Source organism: Manduca sexta, chromosome 21, assembly GCF_014839805.1.
Source record: "Manduca sexta isolate Smith_Timp_Sample1 chromosome 21, JHU_Msex_v1.0, whole genome shotgun sequence".
Taxonomy (NCBI): domain Eukaryota; kingdom Metazoa; phylum Arthropoda; class Insecta; order Lepidoptera; family Sphingidae; genus Manduca; species Manduca sexta.
This window is the reverse complement of record NC_051135.1, coordinates 13,454,807-13,478,434: the sequence shown is the minus strand read 5'-3', so window position 1 is coordinate 13,478,434 and position 23,628 is coordinate 13,454,807. Positions and strand designations below refer to the sequence as shown.

At 37.3% G+C, this 23,628-nt stretch overlaps 2 protein-coding genes across 2 annotated transcripts; both read left to right on the top strand.

Annotated features, from left to right (window-relative positions):
* Nucleotides 1-696: 696 nt before the first annotated feature.
* LOC115442239 (synaptic vesicle glycoprotein 2B) lies at nt 697-18,174 on the top strand. The gene is made up of 11 exons (XM_030167245.2): nt 697-881; nt 3,263-3,424; nt 4,954-5,116; nt 5,534-5,655; nt 7,924-8,162; nt 8,465-8,631; nt 9,514-9,622; nt 9,837-10,024; nt 10,733-10,831; nt 15,371-15,498; nt 18,042-18,174. The coding sequence occupies exons 1-11, from the start codon at nt 785-787 to the stop codon at nt 18,110-18,112; spliced, it is 1,545 nt and encodes a 514-aa protein (XP_030023105.2). The 5' UTR covers nt 697-784; the 3' UTR covers nt 18,113-18,174.
* A 3,011-nt stretch (nt 18,175-21,185) lies between these two features.
* Nucleotides 21,186-22,889, top strand: LOC115440776 (probable RNA-directed DNA polymerase from transposon BS). Its single transcript, XM_030165231.2, has one exon. The coding sequence runs from the start codon at nt 21,186-21,188 to the stop codon at nt 22,887-22,889; it is 1,704 nt and encodes a 567-aa protein (XP_030021091.2).
* The last annotated feature ends 739 nt before the right edge of the window (nt 22,890-23,628 follow it).

Below are 23,628 nucleotides of genomic sequence, written 5' to 3'. Positions count from 1 at the left end.
AGACTCCTCACAACTCATCGAATGTAACCAAATTGCACTCATTGGAAATAAATAAATTATAATTTAATAAAGAAGTAGCAATAAAGATATAAATTTACCGGTTGTTGATATATTTTTCGTATTTGTTTAAGTGGAAAAATATGTAATAATTATACAGTTATTTTGACTTCGCGTTACTAAATGAAACCACATATCTATCTACTTGGAAATAATACTTTACAATAAGTAACTTGGGCCGTAGATGTAAAATAAAAAAGTGTAAGTTTCGGACAAAATAAAAATTAATAAAAAGTCATTTTAATTTTACGCGCCCTAAAGCCACTACTACTAAGAATTCGTTACAGCGGCAACATCATACTTTCAATCAGAAGTGCGCTCACGCACACGTCATATTCACATTAAAGTACAAAATGATAAAAAAATCAGAATATTAAAACCAGGATTTTTCGTGAAAATATTAATTATTAATGGAAGAGTTTTGGCACAATGGGAGCAAAGGTGGAAGACAGTACTTAGTTTCATTTAGTAACGCTATGTCAAAATGATCCTGTATATGTATACACTGAATTATTTAGTTTTTATCAATTCTGTTTACAATCTTATCCGAATGAGTTGGACAATTACTGGGGTATCGAAATATAATAAGATTCATATTGTTATCTTTATCAAAATAGACGACGATAATAAATATAATGCTACCGACTGCCTAACTAATACAACTACGGAACTTAACTAAGGAAATAGGTTCAAAATTATTTGTAAATTTTGTTACACTCAAAGAAAAATGAAGGGAAAGGTTGACGTGCAAAGTGACTTGATAGTTGAGACTAAAGTAAATGAGGTGGAGAATTTGGATTTAGAAGATGCTTTAGATCTGGCAGGTCAGTGAAAGTGACGGTAAAGGTAAATGCTACTGTAATAAGAATGTTATTTGACCTTGAACTTCGAATATCCAGAAGGGAACTTCTCACAATTCAATAGGAGTTTATAAATTATTTTTGGTATGTATTTAATGAAGTTTGAAATTGCTACAATATTAAAAATATTATCTTTAAACTTTAAACTTAGAAGATTCGTCAGGAAATTTTTAAAATAATAGAAGGTGGGAATTATTTTTATGTGTTAAATTCAATTAGATCATTAGATTGAACTTTTGAACTAAAAATAAAACCGATTTCAAAACCATTATATACCTACCAATAAAATAATTCAGTTTATAGCGGTAATAAGAAATTATTTAAGCACAAGCAGTATTCTTCATTGTGATTCGTGTTTTTATGTTAATATCCGTCATCATCATAATCAGCCACAAGATGTGCATTGCTGAACACAGGCCTCCCCCAAATATTTCGATCTATTGGAAGCGGCCCACATCCAGCAACCTTCTACGACTTTTATTGTGTAATTTTTCTTTTCACGTGAGTGGACAGATGTATTTATTATGCAAATTATATATTTTTTGCGTTAGTACCTAATTTAGATTAAAATAATCAAAGATTTTTCTATATGTTCAATCATGATACTTTTTATTTTGAGAAGATTTGAAAATAAAGTTAACTATCTATGGTCCCGTTACCTTACCAGGTCAGTGTCCCTAATTAGTTAACCACCACTGTTTACTGAAATATAGTTATTTATTTATTTTCCATTAGTACCACAGCAGCTAATATTTAACCTAATGATTTGCTACATGTGACGAAAAGTATGATATTTATAATTTTTGCGCTTATCATTAATATTACATCTGATTACAATATTGGTGAGTTGAATATTGAAAAGAAAAAAACGATTTCATTTCGACACAATCTCGGATTACATGCATTTCTTTCACGCGAAATAACAAGGTTTTTTTTTTTTAATGAATATGCTTTTGCACGACTACGCAAGCGCATTTACGTAGTTGTATGAGAACGCTGTATCACACCAAGCCTATTGCCTGCCAAACATACGCCCTTAGAATACATCCACTAAATTGTTACTATTACTATCAAGTCCTCGGCTGCATATCACGTACTCCTGAAGCTTGAATTACAAACTTCACTGTCACCTTCAAGAATTTTTTTTACACAAATGTTAGACATCGAAATAAATCATTTTTTCAGATTTATTGCGGTCATTTATAATCGATTTCGTCCCGAAGTTTCGAAAACCTTCATGGTCACGAGACGGACTTTCTAGTGAAGAATCCGAAAGTTAGTTTTATTTCGTTTAAATCAGGACTACCATAATATCCTCTGTAGTCACAACATAAAAATGATAATTAACATAAAATAGCAAAAAAGTGAAAACAAAAGCCATTCTATTAAGTATATTACATAACATTAGGCGTAATCAGATCCGTTTTGTGGATTGGGGGCGTTTGGAGAATTCTACCATGGTTTACCCTACCTGTCGTATAAGACGACTAATAGGGGCCATTGGAGGTCCTGTATGCTGTCTGCCTTTAGAGTACATTGTGCATGTTTACCACATTGTGGTGTCCCCGGGATGGATGGCAGCGTAGAAGGTGGCCTATTGCTACCATTTATGCTGAGAGCGTCCATCGGTTGCGTGGGTGCTTCTGTGCCCCGAATAGGAGACGGACCGCATCAGGTGGCACCGCGCAGAGGCGGCTGCGGACGAGGACTTACAACACTTCCGTCGGAGGAAGCCCGCAGCCGTCCCTAATGCGCTGAAATGGGCCACCGCGGAGTTTTAGTTGGTATGCCGTGCGTTGTAAATAGGGTTTGGTGTCACTGGATGGCTACAGGTCATATTGTGAACGCACTTAGCGAGCGTTAATTTTGATTATTTATCCAAACAGCCATTCTATAATAAGAATCGAATCGTTGCCAATCTTTCATGCAGGATGGCAATCACTTGCTTCTTCACTGGCTCATGAAATACATATATAATAATAATAATATCAGCCCTGTATTATATACTTGCCCACTGCTGAGCACGGGCCTCCTCTACTACTGAGAGGGATTAGGCCTTAGTCCACCACGCTGGCCTAGTGCGGATTGGTAGACTTCACACACCTTCGAAATTCCTATAGAGAACTTCTCAGATGTGCAGGTTTCCTCACGATGTTTTCCTTCACCATTAAAGCGAACGATAAATTCACAAAGAATACACACATGATTTTTTAGAAAAGTCAGAGGTGTGTGCCTTTGGGATTTGAACCTGCGGACATTCGTCTCGGCAGTCCGTTCCACACCCAACTAGGCTATCGCCGCATTTGAAATACATACTCTTTCTATAATGAACGTTAATTTATCAGGTTTCGGAAAGTATCAGTGGTTCCACAGCAGCCTGATGCTGTTTACGTTGCTGGCGTCCGTGCTAGAGATGATCGGCATCGCATTCATAATGCCGGCCGCCACGTGTGACCTTGAGATCCCACAGAACCTGAAGGGCATTCTCACATCCATACCTAATATTGGTAAGTAGATATATTTTCGTAGTAATATCAGCCTTGTATATATACTATCCCACAGCTGTACAGGCCTAATGTATATTGGCAGACTTCACACACCGAAATTCTTATCACAAATGTCAGGTATACAGGTTTCCATACAACGAGATGTTTTATTTCACGCTTTGCATTATCTTTAAACCGAAGCATCAGACGGTGTTTCAGCTTACAATTATACCTGCTATAAACAGCTAGCCCACAATTGCGAAATTCGGCGCGGCCGCTCCGTTTTACATTCATACAATACGGGTACACAAATCCGTTGCCAAAATTGTGGCCGTGTCTTTCAGGCTAGTATCCGTCTGATCACCAGCGTGGGTTCAGATCGTACCTCGCTTCTTCAACGAACGCTATTTCATCATTTGACGTAGATGGTAAATACCAATAATAGCGATAATTTTAGGTATTCAAAATGATGATTACGAAAAAATTCTATTTGCCTAGTGTCAATTATCTAAATTAATATCAATTAATTGCTTTTATACACGATTTGCTAATCATACAAATAAAAAAGCACTGATTAAATTAATTAATGATAATTTTGTCTTCGTGAGTCAGTAGATCAGGTAATAAAACTGTTGATGTCCTCCAAAATGGAATACGACAGATCAAGATATCTTGCTTAATGAAATAAATATATTATGAAGCTACAGTTTCTAGAAGCATGGTAGTCTAATTGCAACACTATTTTTGCTCGGAGGAGTAGACTTCATCACGGCGCAATGGTAATTGCTCGGTCGAGAGCCGTTTTTGTAAATTACAGGCATGGAACCGGCTCGGACCCGACGCGGTTTAGCATGAGTCATTCTTTGTTAACATTTAGTTGATAGATCCTCTAAAAACGAATGCTTCCGCCAAACACCGACGCATTAGCGACGCCCCGCAAAACGGTAAATTTTTAATCGTACCACGACCACTCTGTCAAGAGTGAACATCTACGAAGAATATGCGATGTAGGTGATTATAGCAAATTTGCAGTATTTTTTTAATCATAGTATCCCGGTATCGTTACACTGCCCCCAAATCAAATCGGTCATATATTCAGTAAATAGACCTTTGCAGGCGCGTATTTACGTCATCAATGGTTAATGGTTATATTTTATAAACATTTTTTTGGCCAAAGGTAGTCGTTACGTTTATAATTAATTGCCAAAACCAAGATCAGTTTAGTGGAATTATTTCATCGTCACATTTACTAGGCGACTGATCTGGCATAAAAGAATATTAGGCGATGCCGAAAGACGCACTTATTAATTTATATTGCAGTCGCCAAACAATGGCGCATTGCCTTAGATTTATATCTTTTATATAGGCCAGTGTTCCCTAGACATAATATCACCTCATATACTAGGTAACCAAGAAACTTTACCGAATGAACCCGCTCTAGGCCAGCGTGGTAGGATAAGGCCTAGACCCCTATCAGTGTTAGAGGACGCCCGTGGCCAGCGAAGAGACAGTATAAAATACAGGATTGCTATTATTGCACATTGTTCCAGGAGTGATAATGACGGCGGCGCTGTGGGGTCGCGCGGCGGACACCCTGGGCCGAAAACCAGTGCTAATCATCTCGTCAGCTATGTCGGGGCTCTTGGGCCTGGCTGCTGCATTCATGCCGAATCTCCTGGGGTTCGCGCTATTTAAACTGGCTGGCTCTTTGTTGTGAGTATCTAGTTAAAAAGTAAAATATATATGTGAAATTTGTTCAAATAAATTATAATTGTGTTGTATCACATCGACTCGCGACAAATAAATTTACCTTCTGCACTTGCACCCAGCACAAGAAATTGTCATACCTGTCATAGTTGCCCACGTAAGTGTGTCGCGTTCTAGGTTCAGCCTGTATACATCCGATTCCAGTAGGTCGGCATAATTGTGTCAACTGCTGAGGGGTAATCAACTCTCGTAAGTCGACATTCTATTGGATCCCATTTTACTCAGCATTAGGTGCAAGTAACATAGTCGTAGCCTTATAAAAAAAAATGTTTTCTATTAGCGTTAACGATTGTTAAACGGCATCTCATCTACTGCCCCTGAAAGTACAATACACAATACTAGTATATCGCACCCTTTTTCCAGTTTATCGTGTCCCTCGTCGCTCTGCTTCGCATACGCGTGCGAGATCATGCCAATGAAGTATCGAGATATAACTGTACTCGTATCTAACGGGCTGGTCGTGCAGCTGTCAATCTTCAGTCCAGGTAAAATTCAATTATTGTCCCACTTATAACTACAGACGCATATATATACATCTAACATTTCCTAAGTTTAAATAACCATCTGAAGCTTATAAAGGTGAAAATTATGTAATTTTTCACATATTTATTTATTCGTCGTTTCGGATTATCAGTAGATGATGCACAGTAACAATATAAGCAAAAAAAAAATAACATAATACGCATACAACATTAGCTAAATTCTGCGCTCATCAAGTAGGCAACCACAGCTTACATGTATTAGCTTACATCACTAAATAGTTTACAACAAATTTTATAGGAAAACGTTTCGTAAGAGTGTATTACATAGGATTGAAATTCAATAATTAGGTATACACACTAATAGGAAGTATTACTATAATATAAAGTGAGCGTTAATTTTGTTCTTAAATGCATGAAAGTTATCTTGAAATATGTATATCAAGTGACCGTGGAAGATAGTTACACAATTGCATCATCCGTGTTATTGGTGAGTTTTCCCCCAAGTTTGTTGTGCGTTTACGGCTTTTAAACAGTTTATAGACATTGAGACGAGGTAAAGTTCTGGGAATCGATGTATTTATCCTGCATAATAGTTGAGGACAATTAATTCTGTTATTTAGTAATTTGTAAAAATAAAGGTCATTTATTTTACGTCTTTTGTGTAGGGATGTTATTTGACATGATGACATTCTATCCGTGTATAGTGTCACAAACTTATCTGGTCCGGTGGCCGAAAGAGGAACTAACGACATCGCTTTGAAAAGTCAATCTGCCTGCCATTCGCTGACATAACAGCGACTTTCTCACCGGGCCAGATAAGTTTATGGGACTATACGATGTGAATTTTTTGCGACTTTTATAGTTCATTGCACACATGATTTATTCTAGGGATTTTCTGAGTAAAGAAGATATAATACATTTCTTATACCTTATTTTTCAATCCTAATTGTTTTTGCAACAACTTTGATAAAATCTTTTGCAACCCGTATTGAAAAAGTAAACACAAGTTTTGGGCTTTAATTATGTTAACAAACCTCACTTTTAGCATTAAGTACACATGCTCGTAACCTGTTTTGTGTGTAAAACAAAGTAAATAAATAAAGGTAGGGAATAACCATGCAGCATGGTTAAATCTAGAGGAACGTAAGCCAAAAGGGAAAAATTAGCTCAAAGGCTTCTTATTCAAAAACTAGGTTCCGCCCGCAGCTTCGCCCGCGTGGATTTCAGACTTCAAAAATGGAGGAGGTGCTCAATTTGTCGGGATGTTTTTTAATGTATGGTGGTATGCAGGTGGTCCGACTGTCCGGTCAGGGTCTGATGATGGGATCCTGGTGAAATCGAAGGAAGCATATAGCATGATTCAGTATTCACGCGTGATGGCTTATTATTAGCGTATTTCATGTATAACTTTGGTGTTTCTATACCGATTTCTATGATTATTTTTTATGGAATATTTAATAATGTTAACTTTTTTAATTAGGGATGACTGAGAGTGTTATAAACGTAAGAGTAGACAAATATAATGAGAAAGCTTCGAACTGCTAAGCTATCGGGAGTTACACGTGTTATTGTGAGTCAACCATAAAAGATAGACATATGCTGTCGTGGGATATTTTTTATATAATTTTAAGGAGAACATTTCCGTCATACATGATTTCTGTGTAGCTTTAACCATTAAGGTTGCACACACGACGGAAGCTTAAAAAATGGAGTAACTTCTCCCGTTTTCCCAACATTTCCCTTCACTGCTCTGCTCCTATTAATTGTAGCGTGATGAAAAGTATACTATATCCAGCATAGGAGTATGAAAAATAATTGTACCAAGTTTCGTTGAAATCCGTCGAGTAGTTTTTGTTTCTATAACGGTTATACAGACAGACAGATAGACAGACAGAAAAAAAATTTACTAATTGCATTTTTGGCACCAGTATCGATCCCTAATCACCCCCTGATAGTTATTTTGGAAATATATTTCATGTACAGAATTGACCTTTCTACAGATTTATTATAAGTATAGATATAGATAAGTCGTCGTATCCGTTACTTTTACAATTATAGTACTTAGCAAAATCCAAATATACTAATTATTATAAATTAGAGACAAAATTATTAGTTTTAAAACTGAATAATAATTATTCTTGACGGATAAAAATGTATTTTTGTCAAATGGCATTATTCGAATATTTGGCACGAAGCGTTTTCACTTCTTGCCAACATTGCCTGCATTTTTCTTTTCAAATCGCTCATTAGGTTTCTTATTTTAAATTCCAGTTCTTGCTTGGCTAATCCTTCCTTATTCCTGGCGGCTTGAGATAGGCACGCTTGTCTTCCGACCCTGGCGCCTCCTCACCGTGGTCTACGTGCTGCCTCTGATCATTGCTGCATTGTTTATGCTGGGAATAGAGGAGAGCCCTAAGTTTCTGGCTGCCAGGGGAAAATGGCAAGAGTCATTGGCAGTATTGCGTAAAGTGTATTCTTTTAATACAGGCTTGGCACCAGAGGAGTACCAGGTAAGTGGAAAATGTCACTTATAAATCTATTTAAAGCAGTTAATGTCTGTAAGGCCCGAATAGATTTGAATCATATCTTATTTAAAAAGGGGGGAATTATTATTCAAAACTTATTCAATGACATCAGGATCAAAACTTTTAACTCTTACTTAGAAATGAACCTAGCTGCTAGTTGGAGGCACGGGTTCCTGGTGCACCTAGTACATTAATACTGCAAGGAAAATTAGCATTAATTTAAGTACGGCTACACTAGCTAGATTATGCCTGCTGTAACACGAAAACATTGTTACTTTACTCTGCAGGTAAAATCCTTGAAAAGCTCCTCAGACACGGTAAGTGAAGAATCAAGTGACTCCAACGGCGAGATGGCTCCGGGTCCTCGCAAGCAGAGAGCGATGGCGCTGCTGAAGCCTCCACACTTCAAGTGGCTCGTACTCACCAGCTTCCTCACATTTGGTATCATGTCTGTGTATGTATTTATAGTTATTACATTACTTGTTCGTTGTGTAATACTAGGATCAAGAATTATACTGTTTATAAGCGGTCGTATCCCTTACTATCAGGCAAGCAGCATGCTCGTCTAGTCATTCAACAGCATTCAAAACTGCTGCTCTTGATCTAATAATTCTTGTAGTAAAACGAAGCTACAATGATCTCGGTGTTGAACTTTTGTTGTGACACTTGTGTCAAATTTGTTCATAGGCGTTATAGGCCGCGTCCTTGAGATGACAGTAGCGTGAATGGCGGCAGATTTTAAAGCAGAGGCAACATAAATAATGCCAACCACCGAATTTAAGCCACCACGCTGTTGAAGAAAAAAAAAATGGTACGAATTGGTTGCAGTTGAGATGATATTTGTGTTGCTTCCGCACTTTAGATACCTAGAAGCAGAACATATGGTGGGTGGCACAAATGATTGGCCTGTAACGGCGTATATAGATAGACACCGCTGTAGAGGAACAGATGGTTGCGTTCATCTATAGAAGGGAAAGATTTCCAGTCAGGCAGATGTGGCTTACGACCGGCCGCGGCCGCGCCAACGGTTCCTATTCGGAGGTGGTATATATGCAGCGCGTCGCTCAAATTCTGCCATCGCAATCCAGGGTCGTCTATAACCATCCTTTGCTGTGCGATATCACTACAGTTTTGTCAACTCAATGCCATATCGGTCTTCTTGCTGTTCAATTGATGTTGACGAGATGGCGGTGTAACTATTTGTACCGCGGCAGGCCTATACTTAAAGAAAGTCTGACGCTGACAGAAACAAATGTCTATAAAGTAGAATCTGCGAGCGTACGCTACTTTGAGCAGTATATATATAAAAGAATTACAAAGTTTTTATTTGTTTCAGGCTGAACGGACTGTTCCTCTTTGCCCCTGATATACTAAACAGGGCTTTAGATGGATCGGCAGACGAAGTCGGCACTATATGTGTTCTGCTTAACCCGAATGGCAATTCGGTAAGTTTTTATTAAAATAGTTAAAAGAGACAAAAGATTTACTTTATGCAACATTAAATTACAAGACGGGAAAGTCGATTGAGTTGTACACATCAAGCGACGGGCCCTTTGAAGTTACATTGAATACTCAATTTCTAATGAGTCAAAATGGATCATTAAAATTAACAGTGTAGTAAAATCTATTATTATATTATAGGATGTTATTTGTATCTAGTCAGACACTGGCGCATGCGTGGACGACATCTCTCATGAAGCATTCCGTATCTTGGTGATCACCACGCTCATATTTGGCGTGATTGTGATGGCTGGTAGCATGATGCCGCTCTCCAAGAAGGTGGTGCTGGTCTCAATATTCGCCATTGTCGGTGCCGCATGTCTCACTTCTGTGTTAACTACGAACATGTATGTCTATTACTTTTGTATACTACATCATTGTGTCCACTCGACCATTAACAAAACTGAACTAATGTATTAAATAATTAGACTGATTCCACAAAAGACAACTCTAAGTAACATTAAAATCATAATATGTCGATTTCTAGAAAACCACAAATCATTTATCAAAACTAAAGATTTTTAGTAACTAACGAACAAAAAATAATTCATTTTTCTGTAAAACCTATGTACTACGTACACTTGATTTTTATGTGTCTCTTTCATTTTTTTTTATACGAGCAAGGCTCTGAGACCCTACTCTACCTGAGTCCAGATACATGTTAACTGATGAGACATGTTTATACCGCGCCACTTGACATAAACCGGGTATACACAGGCTGATCCCGGAACGCGACACACTTAAATTGGTCACTATGGCGGGACTTCCATCTTGTGTACGGTGGTCGCTAACTGGATGGATGATGAATGAAGTCAGTGGTGGCCTTAGACGAGAATGAACTGGGCAACCTCCCAAACCTCGTGCTTAGGGGGGCCACGCTACCACCTTATTATCCAAAGCATTTCCAGCATCTTACTGACGAAATTGTTTATCGGTAAATTAAAATCGTGGTCCTTTTTATTAGCTGCCGCCCGAGGTCTCGCGCCGGTTAAGGCCGTCACTGACACAAGTACCTACCACCAACATACTTACTATAACGAGGTGATTATTTTCAGCCTTCTCGTCGGAGTGGCTATATCCTCTCTTCAGCTGTCTTCGTTGGGCATTGGAGTCATCATGGCCTACGCTGTTAGACTCTTTCCGACGAGTTTAAGGTATGCTTTGTCACAATTTTTATCCAACTTCAGAAAATGGAGGAGGTTTTATTTTTGACAGTAGTTATGTAATTATTTTTTATTGTATAAGTACTAGCTTTTGCTCGCGGCTTCGCCCGCGTGAAGGAGTTTCGGGACAAAAGTCCCGCTTATATATTTTTCTGGGATAAAAAGTAGCCTATAACCTTCCCAGGGTCAGCTATTTCCATACGAAATTTCATAAATATCCGTTGAGTAGATTTTGAGAAAATCGATAACATACAGACAGACAAAAATGGCACACTATTTTGGTAATAGTGACTTACACATAAAAGGTAGATATATGCTGTCGTGGACCTTTATTTACAACTATTTAAGATAAACAATCCTACGGTATACATCATCTTTGTTTAACGCCAACGGTTTAGGCAGCGTACGCCATGATAGCAATTTTTTTCTGACTTACTTGATATGTATCGTTATATTATGACCAAATTAGACAAAATCATTATAAATTGTAGCCTATGTGTTATTCTCATGTATAAAAAATATTACTGTAAAGTTTCCTCCAAATCCGTTCAATAGTTTTTTCATGAAAGAGGAACAAACATACATACATATGTATATCCATAGTCCATACAGCCTCACAAACTTTCGCATTTATAATATTAGTAGGATTAACCTATAACTCCGTCAATTGCGGACTGATTTTGATTTCTTTTTGCGTCACCTTTGGTACGATCAGCAACAAAAGTCGATGAACAGATACTAATTTACAAAACACCTGAACACTGAAACGGACCATAAATCACTTACCAAAGAAGAGTACAGATTAAGGTTATCATTTCAATATGGACACCAAAGTAAAGGATTGGCTGAAAAATTATGAAAAAGAAATTGACGTTTACGTTGAATCCTTCGAAGAGAATCTCATGCCAGAATAATTTTGAATTTACACATTTGTTTCTTAAACCGGCCAGTGCTCTATAAAATAGGATGTTTAAAATGTAACTAACCTATTCCTATTAATGTTATAATATTACTTACTAATATATTATGATGTTTTGCCCATACTTAAAAATATATAATTCTGGTTATTAACTTCAATATGTACTATTATATTAACCTGAAGAATTTGTTTGTTTGAATGCGCTAAACTCAGGAACTACTTAACTTATTTTGAAAATATTTCACTAATAGAAAGCTACATTACTTCTGAGTGCTATAGGCTACTTTCTATCCCGGGTAAATATATAGCATGACTTTTGACCTTGAAAAACTTTTTCACGCGAGCGGAGCAGCGAGCCAAAGCTAATATGTTATAAAATAACAATTTAATTGATATTCTGGACTGTTGTATTAATTCGGCAATGTTTTGATAGTAAAAAACGCGGTGCGCTGCGTTTCGCGAGATGGGTGTATTGAAGCTTGATGGGTTCAATTTAATGAATAGGAAAAAAGCTTGTACTTATATAAAACAAAGAATGTGCTAATTTCAGCTACATTTGTATTTATTACAGATCATAAAAAGAATTCGCTAGTAATATTTGACATTCAATGGTTTGACTGCGTTCAGCTACTTTTGTAGTTCAATTATGACAAGTTATTTTGAATTTAATGTAATCAGTAACTTATGGTAAATGATAATGATTAGGAAATATTGGAAACAAATTATGTTCAACGACTTCTGTTGCTGACTGTACTATTTCGATATTATTAATATAGGACTTTGGTATTTGAAGCTACGAAAGGGAACTCCTCAAAATAAAATTAGATTGGAATGATTATTTTTGTGTTAGGCTCAGAACAGGTTTAGGATGCTTTTATATTAAGAATATTCTTGATTCACTTTGAACTACAAAGATACAGAAGGGAACCACTTAAAAATCGAATAGGATTAGAATGATTTTCTATTTTTTTTATGTTGTGTTCAGTATTCAATGTCCTTTGAAATTTAAGATATAGTAGAAAGATTTTCAAAATGAAATAGTATGTTGATAATTCTTTTTGTATTGGCTCCTGATGGGTTGGGTCTATTTTTACTAAAAAGAAAGTAAAAATAAAACCTTTTATCAGAAAGTAAAACCGCTTTGAAAATCCACTACACCCCCATAGCATAATACTTATTACTTAGAAATTATTAAAATACGAACTGTTTTGCTATTCGTGATATGTTTATATAGGCATTAAATACAATTTGGCATCAGTACAAATATATGAATTCAATGTCCAATTATTGATGGAGCACGGACTAAACCTGTACGTCTAGAAGGGTTACTTTGGGTGCAAGTTTATTTGTACCAAGTATGATAATCGGTAAAAAACGTGGCGATAGCGTAGTTGGGTGTGGAACAGACTGCCAAGATGAATGTCCGCAGGTTTAAATCCCAAAGGTACGCACCTCTGACTTTTATCAAAATTATGCGGGTATTCTTTGCGAATTATCACTTGCTTCGACGGCGAAGGAAAACATAGTGAGAAAACCTGCATACCTGAGAAGTTTTCTATAGGAATTTTGAGGGTGTGTCAACTCTACCAGTCCGCACTAGGCGAGCGTGGAGGACTAAAGCCTAAATCCTGCTCAGTAATAGCGGAGGCCCGTGCCCAGCTGTGGGACGGTACGTAATACTGATATTATTATTATATCAAAATCGGTTCAGTAGTTTAACTATCAAAGCGGTACAGATAGTAATATTAAGTAAAGAATTTTGCATTTATGATGTAATTGTGGATTTATCGTAGATTCAATAAAAAATAAAGTGCAATTACTACTTTTAGATTTTTAACATAAATAAGTTCTAAAGTATCGAAAATACTGTAGAAAATAAATTCAGTTATAAAAACAAATTACCTGCACTGCGGTCATACACATTTTCGTAATTTTACAATGAGATGACACAAACATGATAATTAATTAAGTAAATTATTATGTCTATAAACATAAGTTGTTTTGCACGAACCTTATCTTTAAGGTGCGGTTCCAAATATAACTACAAACACCATGGCGTTCGTCACATACTAGTATTTATAGTTGCAGTAATCGCGACAATTATTTTACATTCATTTCATTGTCAAATTAGTGGCTGGACGGAGACATGAAACACACAATAAGACTTAAGACCTCGTTTACCATCTCTAAAGCCTTGCTCAGTTACTTTCTGCTTAATCTTAATTATCGAGTAAAAGTCACAAGAATCTTTCAATTTCCCAAGTTTCGAGTAGCAACTTACCAATTAATTGAATTACATTTATTTATATTAATCCAATGGAATAAAAATTCACGTTAGTAATTATTATTCTTCCGCGCGCAAGAATACTGGCCCAACGCCACAGCGACATCATATAATATCCTTTTTCTACCTTCATAGGAATATAATATTTTTAAATACCTTGACTGCTTTGTCAGTCTCCTATCGTGATTACAGCCTTATTCTATTGTCTGATGAAAAGCCTCAAAACTCTCTATAAACAGAACCACTATATTAAAAATTTCCAAATACTCAAGCGATCACGCTATATTTATCAATCTAAGCGACTAATGAGATCTTCACTAATTATACTCAATTTTTACACGAATGCTGGACATCGAAATAAAACAAGTTGTCTGATTTGATCGTATTTTTTTTTTTTTTGTTTTTATTTTACTGCCGACATTTCCATTCGTTTCAGTTTTGATTTAGTATATTTGTAAAATTAATGTAAATTTCGCAGCATTAACTTTTCGGCCGACCAATATCTCTGTCTGCTCCGGGGCCATGAATGATGCAAAGTTTTCTAAAAGTGAAAAATACTAATAAAATACCGCTATGCAGTCCAAAAAATAGTTATAATTGGCATTGATTCTCTGTCGAATTTTTCAAAACCGTACCTTTAGTTTTATTTGGGATTAGGGCACAATGCGGGTGGTAGGGGAGTGTCATAAATATGTATTTTCACATTAACATCTGCTTTCGTATTTGCTTCGTTTAGTATCCGGAAAATATGTGACACGGTCTACTGAGAATCGACTATCTACAATAATATAGGTATTAGAGTGGGATTACATTGTTACTTAAGAATATGATGATGGTGTAACATCACTATCCATTAATCTTAGTCTAAGGATCTAAGGCCCGAGAATAGACTTGTAGGATTCCACTTCAACTTGGAACTTAAAGACTCGAAACACTAAAATCCGTCGTATGTAACATTTTATACCCAATAAAAATGGTGCTTAAAAGAATTATTGCAGGTGTAAAATAAAAAACAAATTTGGCATTATGAAAGTGCTTTCTTACTTTAGAATCTATATGCTGAATGATCACAAAGAGCTATCCGAGGAGCTGTATTCAATAAGCATTGATCTAATACGTGAGGTTCCGGATGTTATTGAAATCTCGCTGGCCTCGGATATAAAATACACGATTTCTTAAATCAAGGTATTTGGTACTATACCTAATCGTACAAAATTAAACGTCAGTCACACATTGATATCTTGTAAGGTAATGGTACTAACATTATCAACCTGGCCTATTCAAAAATATCTGAAGACTGAGTTTACAAGGAGATTCATTGTTCCAGGGGTACAGCGGTGGGCGCGGTTCTCATGTTCGGACGATTGGGCTCCGCCGTCGGTGCCAACGTAGCCGGGCTGTTACTAGCCGCCGCTTGCACCGCCACCTTCTACGGATTCACAGCTTTATTAGTCTGTAAGTATGAAACACCTATGTCTTGGTTTTCCATCACGATCCACTGTATATTTCTCGAAAAGTATTCCACAACATTACATTCATGCAGATAGCTGTTAAAACTAAGCTGAATCATTCTGACGTTTGAATAAATGCGTTGCGCCGTCCCCACATTGGAATGTAATAAATGCAAAGGGAAGAACGGGGAAGGTGATATCGGTCACATAACTTTAACGCAGAGGCTGCCAATTTATTGCTGAGAAAACATTACGAACCCGGCAGTTGCTAAGTTGTTGCAGCACTTTTACGTTATACAGTCAGTACTGAAGATGCATTAGACCCTACTTCTTCAGAGACGGTTCCGCGCAGCTATTTTAGTGCAACAAGATACCCCGTATGCGCCGAAGAAGTCCACTGCGGGTTTGCTGATTATAGCGTATTCATAGAGTTAGGACTCGGTGCAATGCCTGCTCACATGATGCTGTACTCTTGGGTGTCGTCATTGAGCCGTAAGACCAGTGAAACCAACATAACCGTTCCACTCACCACCCAAATGGTGGTAGCGATAACGCGTTTTTCCCTGCGAGAAAAAGGCCCTTCTTACGTCGATACCCCAAAGCACATCACTCAAGGTTGTACCATCTACTCCCTTTCGGAGACTTGAACAGTTTCAGTGACATTTATATTTAGTGAAGTCTGGATATGATTATCCTAACTTAGACTTATTTAACAATAACATTAATTCTTACAAACGACACATCCACTATATCCTCAAAGATTTATAACTCTTAACCTCGCATATTATTCACTTGTATCTACCAATCTTGTAATTCCATTCACCTAAGAGTACTCAAACTGTGGTTTTATATTATATACTTGCTATATGTAACTTTTACTTTCTTGAACACATGTTTTGGGTTATAATTATAGTCCAGGAATTATTTTTCATGTCATAATATGATGCATTCATGATTATAACCTGTTTTGTGCTTAATAATAAATAAAATAAAAAAAAATATGATTAGTTTAACGCATCGGGTTCCTGCCTCTAGGTCTCTTGTTATCCCTAGCCGTAGTACTTGTTGAAAAATCTTCAGCTACAAAAACCCAAGAAAACAAATTTAAATAGAGATTATTTTGTATTCTTTAGCCTATATGCGTCATTTGAAATGTAATTCCATATAAACTAATTTATTTTTAACTAAGGAATATGATTTTTTGATACAAGAAAAGCTCTTTAAATATTAGCATTGAAAATGTTTATTTCCAAGAGCAATAACGTGCGAGGTGCGTCACTTACTACGCGTATTGAAGAATAATATTAGAGAGATAAGTTTTTATATTAAACTTACTTTTATAAAAAAGTGTTTGAATTCTTACATTTACTTTTAAATTTGCTGGACTTCTTTGAAGTTTAAGGGACTGCCTTCAGTCAAAACATTAAGCCAGACAATCATTTTATATAGCAGGTTTTACGTACTTAAGTATTGTGCGGAATTATTCATTACACACAAATACCGAAGAAGATTATGACATTATCTTGCGAGATGCCTAAGTTGCTCAACAATTGACTGATTAAAAAATCCGTCTAAAATGTCAGACTCCTCGAGGCGTTTCATCCTGCGCGTATGAACGCCACGGCATTATAGCTAATATTTATGAAATGCTTAACATTGGACGAATTGTAAGTTCATTTCTGGCCATTCACCACATTGTTAATTACCAAACCATTGTCATATTTTTGGCAAAATACGCAGAATAGATATCGTTTATCATTTGCCGTCGCTCAATAACAACAATCTAGGACATTAACAATAATACAGTTAATTGCTTGAGTAATACAGTTGTAACTTTATTATCTACAATTTTACATCTCTACGGTGTGCCTCTACCAAACATAATCTCATTTGAAATAGACAATTTGAAGCTGTTTTCACTAAAAATTATCACGACGATATTTCGAAGAAGCCACACACAGCCACAGCCACACACAGTTTATACTGTCGCTAGGTCTAAACCCAGTACAATGAATCAGGCTCTCAAGGGTAATTCCGCTTGGCTTACCAACGCGATATCTATTTTTAAAAAGAAAGTGCAATCAGTAATAATAATCCACTGCGGCTATTTCCGCCAGATGATGCGATACAATCCTATCTCTATATCAGACACAACATGTTTTTCGGATCATCGGCTTTACGGACTATAATTTTAATGTTCAGATATCGGCAATAAAAAGATAATATTTAATAATTATCAGAGATTGTACTTTCCTGTTTCTACAATAACTATGATACAGGAAAGGCCTTCCAGAAAAATATAGTTGTTAGTTATTCTATTGATGTAATTACTCGCTATGGTAGCACGACAGTATCGTTGGATAAGGAAATCTAAATGCACGAGAAATAAGTAAACATCGTTTTAACCTCAAGGTATTAAGAATTACAAATGTTTATGATTCACACATGTGTTGCAGGATGGAATCCGTAGCCAATAACTTCCCACTTAATTCTTGCACAGTGCCTTAAAGGCTGTACAGTTTTTTATGGATGATGTTTTTTTTTCAGTGTGTGCAGCTCTAAGCTTTCTTCTGCCCGGAGATAACTCAAGAGATGAAGATTCTAGCAGCCAATTATAGTTTTAAGTTATATGATAATAATAAAATGTTAATGTTATAAATAAACTGTTAATATAAGTACATAAATTGTTTTTTTTTGCCTGTGAAACCTTTAACAAATTAAAAATACTTTTAAATCGCTTATAAACTGCAAGTAATTAAACAGTAGCAACCCTATTCAATCCAGAACATAGTGTTTAGAGTGATCATAATAAAATATTTTCTGAAGCACATTTATAAAGTTAAAAGTTCTAATTTATAAAGTTTAAAGTTCAAGAGCACTCGGGTGGTGCGGACGTGTATTTAATTATTTAATTTATTTTACCCAAAATGTGGAGAAATAGTTTATGCAAATATTGACTTTAACGTGTAAAACAATTAGTGAAATTCGTATCGAAAGTGGAGTGAACTGAATACGAAAGTTAATCCGCGAGTGCAATATAGCGGGCGCCGCGATAGCTGAGGTAGGCCCCTCCTCACCTCGGGAACAAAAGACGGGCTGCGCGCATAAAATAGTTTGTCCTTGTTGCGCTACAGTGGAATGCGCAACGATTGAGCGAAGCCTATTACGCACAAATAGGCGAAACTCTTACAATTTTGAATTCTTACTTAAATTCAAAAAAAGCTATGTCCAACGAATGCAATGTTTGTTGTTGTACAATAATGGACAGTTTCTTTATGGAATGTTCAAATGATAAATGTTTGAAGAGGTATGATATAAAATGTCTTAAGGTAACGCAAAATACTTTTAAGACTTTTACATTGACGTATAAGAAAAAGTGGATATGCCCTGAATGTGTTTGCCTGAATAAGAAGCGAGGAAACACGGACAAGCATATCAGAGCTGAAGATATAGATAACAGCATCATCACTACACCCATAAATAGTGTGAGCACGCAGCGAGGTGGCCAACCTCGAGCATTCTCACCGGGAATGACGGCGGAGGTAGAAGTTAATTCCGTGCTACTCACTGAACTTAGACAATTGCGGGTTGATATCATTAGTCGCCTAGAAAGTCAGGCCAATGCTATAACACAATTGCAGCACGAATTCTCTCAAACCAAAAATGATTTCCAAAACATAACGAGATTAATGACGGTGATCGAAAAAAAGGTCGATTCATCATTTGCTCAAAACCAAAAGAGTCCAATATTGGAGGTACCTGCAAATTCTTCTTCCATTACATTTGTTGACCTGGCTAAGCGAGATGCAAAGGGCAACAAATGTACAAAGAAAACAGTTCGACAACAAACGCATCAAACGGCAGAAATTCAAAATGTAATTTGTACCGATGCGGCCACAAAAACTGCGATACCATCAAATCAGAAAGTTACTACTCCAGCAGCGACTATGGAAACCCAAGAACAGGGTGATGAATTGAATCAAAGTGGCTGGATCAAAGTTCAACATAAGAAAATTAACCGGTTGTCTAGGGACGTCAAAACTGGTAAAAATACAGAATTAAAGGCAATATCTGGCATGGAGCGGAAGAAATATCTACATGTATGGCGTCTCCATCCGGAAACCACTGTAGAAGCTTTAACTGAACACATTAAAAGTGTATGTGGACCGGAAGCAATAGTAAATGTAGAAAAAATTAAACACAAAACTGATCGCGGTTATTCATCCTTCATAATTGGTGGCCCAGAAGGCATTTATGATACTTTAAATAATGCCGAAATTTGGCCATTGAATGCTGAATTCAATGAGTGGATTTGGTTTCGTAGACAAACCAAAAAAGTATTTAGTGAACAATAATACAGTAGAAATATTTTACCAAAACGTTAGAGGTTTACGAACAAAACTAGACCAATTCAGAAATAACATTACGTCATCTAATGCTGACCTTTTCGCTATCACTGAATCTGGAACCAATGAATCCATACAGGATGCAGAAATTGTGCCTAGGGGTTATAACATATTACGCTGCGATCGAACTGACGGTCGTAAGCAAGGCGGCGCACTTCTCGTGGCCACACACTCCGACAGGTATACGTCACAGGGGCATCTATAGACGCGTGCGTGTTTGAAATGATTTGCGCGACAGTGCATTTGAACAATAGATTTTTATTTTTATGTTGTGTTATTTATATTCCGCCTAGTAGTTCTGAGAATCATTATATGACTTTATTTAGATTAATAGAACAATTGTGTGATAAATATAGTGAGGTTATTGTAATTGGAGATTTTAACTTATATTCTTGTCCTGTAAATATTAATTATTATTATGAATGTTTTGTGTCGTATTGTGGGCTCACTCAAAGTAATACAATACCCAACTGTTTAGGCCGGCAATTGGATTTAGTTCTGAGCAAGGGATTGAGAGACGACTTATGCGTGTACGCATCGGATGAGGCACTGGTGCCTGCGGACGCACACCACCCGCCGCTCGTGGTGAGCGTGGGGAGCGCGCGAGCTGCCGCGCCACCGCCCCGTTGCGCGCCCCGCGCATTCGCTTCCCTCGGCACGCGTGATATTAGACCCAAGTGGAATTTTTATAAAGCTAATTATCAACTATTATATTCTATGTTGCTTTCCACTGATTGGAGTACAATGTTTGAAACGCAAGATTTGACTGAGATGATAAGCATTTTTTATGATAAACTAAACCATACTTTAGATAAATGTGTACCTAGCAAAAGGCTTGTTCGTGATGATACGAGGTACATATATCCCATATGGTACAATGCAAATATAATTAAGGATATACGGATAAAAGCTCGCCTTCATAAAACTTATAAAATATCAAAATTAAGTAGTGATTACCATGAATTTGCTAAATGTAGAACCCGGATAAAAAAGTCAATAGAAGAAGCTCACAAAGAACATATAGAAAATATTCAGAATCAGTTTGCCAAAGATCCAAAATCCTTTTGGCATTACATTAACTCTTGGTCTCTCGTGAATCGCCGGCGAGCCAAGACAGCTACATGACATTTGCGTGTGTCACGGGATTATAACCTTATATACTACATATATACTACATAATAAGGTTATTTTTCCGTCACACGCGTAGCTGTCAATGTTTGCCGGCAAACATTCAGCTACCTCACGGGTTAAATCAAACAGAAATAGTTTAAATAGGCAACGAATCATGGCAGGTGGTCAATATTTATCGAATGATGAGTGTGCTAGGGAGTTCGCGCATTTCTTTGAGTCCGTGTACTCCAAGGTACCACCAAAGCTGGATGTCAGCGAAGCGGTGGCTGGTGAGACTGATGTATCCAGTTCACACGTTCATTTGGGGGCTCTGAGCTTTCAGGACGTTAAGAAAGCGCTTGAAAATTTGAAGCCCAAACGATCAGCGGGCCCCGATGGAATACCTGCATTTTTATTTAGAGACTGTGCAAGGGTGCTGGTAGAACCACTCCACTACATCTTTTACACCTGCTTAAAGCAGGCGAAGTTCCCTGCCGAGTGGAAGATCACTCGTGTCATTCCGGTCCCTAAGGGTTTGTCTGGAGCAGATGTCAGTGGTTATAGACCAGTGGCTGTGCTGTCGACACCGGCCAAGGTTTTCGAATCTGCCGTTCAGCGCTGCGTGCAGGATCAGGTGCGAGCACAGCTGTCTGACGCGCAACATGGATTCCGGCCAGGGCGTAGCACTGCCACGAATCTGCTCAATTTTATGGCGCAAGTTGTACCAGCAGTCGATGCTGGACTGCAGGTAGACGCTGCGTATTTTGATTTTAAAAAGGCATTTGATACCGTCGACAATGATATCCTACTAAAAAAACTGGCAAAGATTGGATGTACACCACACCTACTAAATTTTTTTGCTAGCTATATGAAAGACCGGCAACAATATGTCGATTACAATGGATCCGAGTCTGAACCGTATTACACCAGGTCTGGTGTAAGCCAAGGTAGCAATCTGGGACCACTGGAATTCATTATAATGATTAACGATTTACCGAAAGTCGTCAAGCACTGCACATGTTTGTTGTTCGCAGATGATCTCAAACTGCTGCTTGAAGTCAGGGAAAGAACCGATAGTGCTCTTTTACAAGCCGACATAAATAGAGTAGTGGAGTGGAGCTATGAGAACCATCTACTCTTCAATGTTGCCAAGTGTTCGGTGTTAACTTTTACTCGTAGTCGAACACCGCTGTGCTGTGAGTATAAAGTAGATTCAACTCCGATGCAACGGGTGTCACAGGTGCGTGATTTGGGGGTGGTTCTCACTCCTGACTTGACATTTCGTGGTCATATTACCAATATATGCAAGAAAGCATATCGGAATCTTGGTTTTGTGTTAAGACAATCTAAACACTTTACTAATATTACTACCGTTAGGGTGCTATATGACGCTCTGGTCCGGAGCCACTTAGAACATAGCGGAGTCATATGGTCCCCGCACGAGGTAAAGTACGTGGCCATGTTAGAACGGGTCCAGAACAAATTTACGAAGCACCTGTACTTGAAACTTTATGGGGTATATCCGCTATATCCGCTGATGTACCCCACATTGTTTGTACTGGGTATGGTTGGGTACAACGAGCTCAGGGTGCGGCGCGAGTTCGCCCTCGCGTCGTACCTAGTGAAGCTGTTGCGTGGTGTCGAGCACAACCCGGGGGTTCTGCGCCGCCTGTGCCTGAACGTGCCGGACCGGTACGTGTGGAGGCGCCGCCGCCCACCACTAATGGCGGTGCCGACGGCCAGGACCAACCTCTTGGCCAAGGCGCCTCTCACCCGAGCCATTACTAATATAAATGAGGTGCATATCAAAGCAGATGTTTTGACATGTAACTGGAGTGAGCTCACACATATTTTGTTGCATGTAATTTGTTATTCTTAGCTTTAATTTAATTATTTTTTTTTTGTTAGATAATTTATTTTTATAAATACTTAGTTATAGAATATAGTTGTAAATTATTGTGTTATTATAGTTCCGCCAGTCGAATTGGGTGTAACCTGTAATGGCTGTGTGTTGATGTAAATAAACAAATAAAATAAAAATAAAAAATGTTGTTAAGTACGAATGTGATTATTTTCACCCAACAACCACGCCCCAAACGATCTTATATGAATGCTTTTGTTTATTGTTAGTAACAGCTTGATAATAATAGGGTACCGGACTCATTTTTGTTCTCTACTATTATCAAATATTTACATAATATAAATTATAACACAGAAGGAATTTTTAAAATCCGGTAAAAAATCAACAAGTTATAAGTCTTTGAATTTCGGTGGAAGGGGTAATTAACAAGAAACAGAAAAGAGACGAAATATCCACATGTGACGTCATCGGGAATTACGACACCTGCGAAAAAAGAGATGAAGCGATATCCCCACATCGCGCCCACTTCTGCACCTTACAATATTTTAAATATGAATTACTCGCTCATTTTTTAACCAATTGTTATGCAGTTTTCGCAGGAGTGCTTCTTTTTCGTATTATTAACCATTACATATAGAATAATGTACAAAATCAAGCATAGGCCGGTCCCCTATTATCATATTCGCAAATCATTTGTACTTAATACCTCGGAATTGTGAAAATAAAAAGTTACCCATACTTCAATTGCGTGAAAATT

Excerpts from the sequence above, each read along its gene's own strand:
- LOC115442239 (XM_030167245.2), top strand. The coding sequence starts at position 785 with ATGAAGGGAAAGGTTGACGTGCAAAGTGACTTGATAGTTGAGACTAAA. Across the intron at positions 882-3,262 it reads AGATGCTTTAGATCTGGCAG|GTTTCGGAAAGTATCAGTGG; the intron begins GTCAGTGAAAGT and ends TTAATTTATCAG. Across the intron at positions 9,623-9,836 it reads TTAACCCGAATGGCAATTCG|TCAGACACTGGCGCATGCGT; the intron begins GTAAGTTTTTAT and ends ATTTGTATCTAG.
- LOC115440776 (XM_030165231.2), top strand. The coding sequence starts at position 21,186 with ATGGCAGGTGGTCAATATTTATCGAATGATGAGTGTGCTAGGGAGTTC.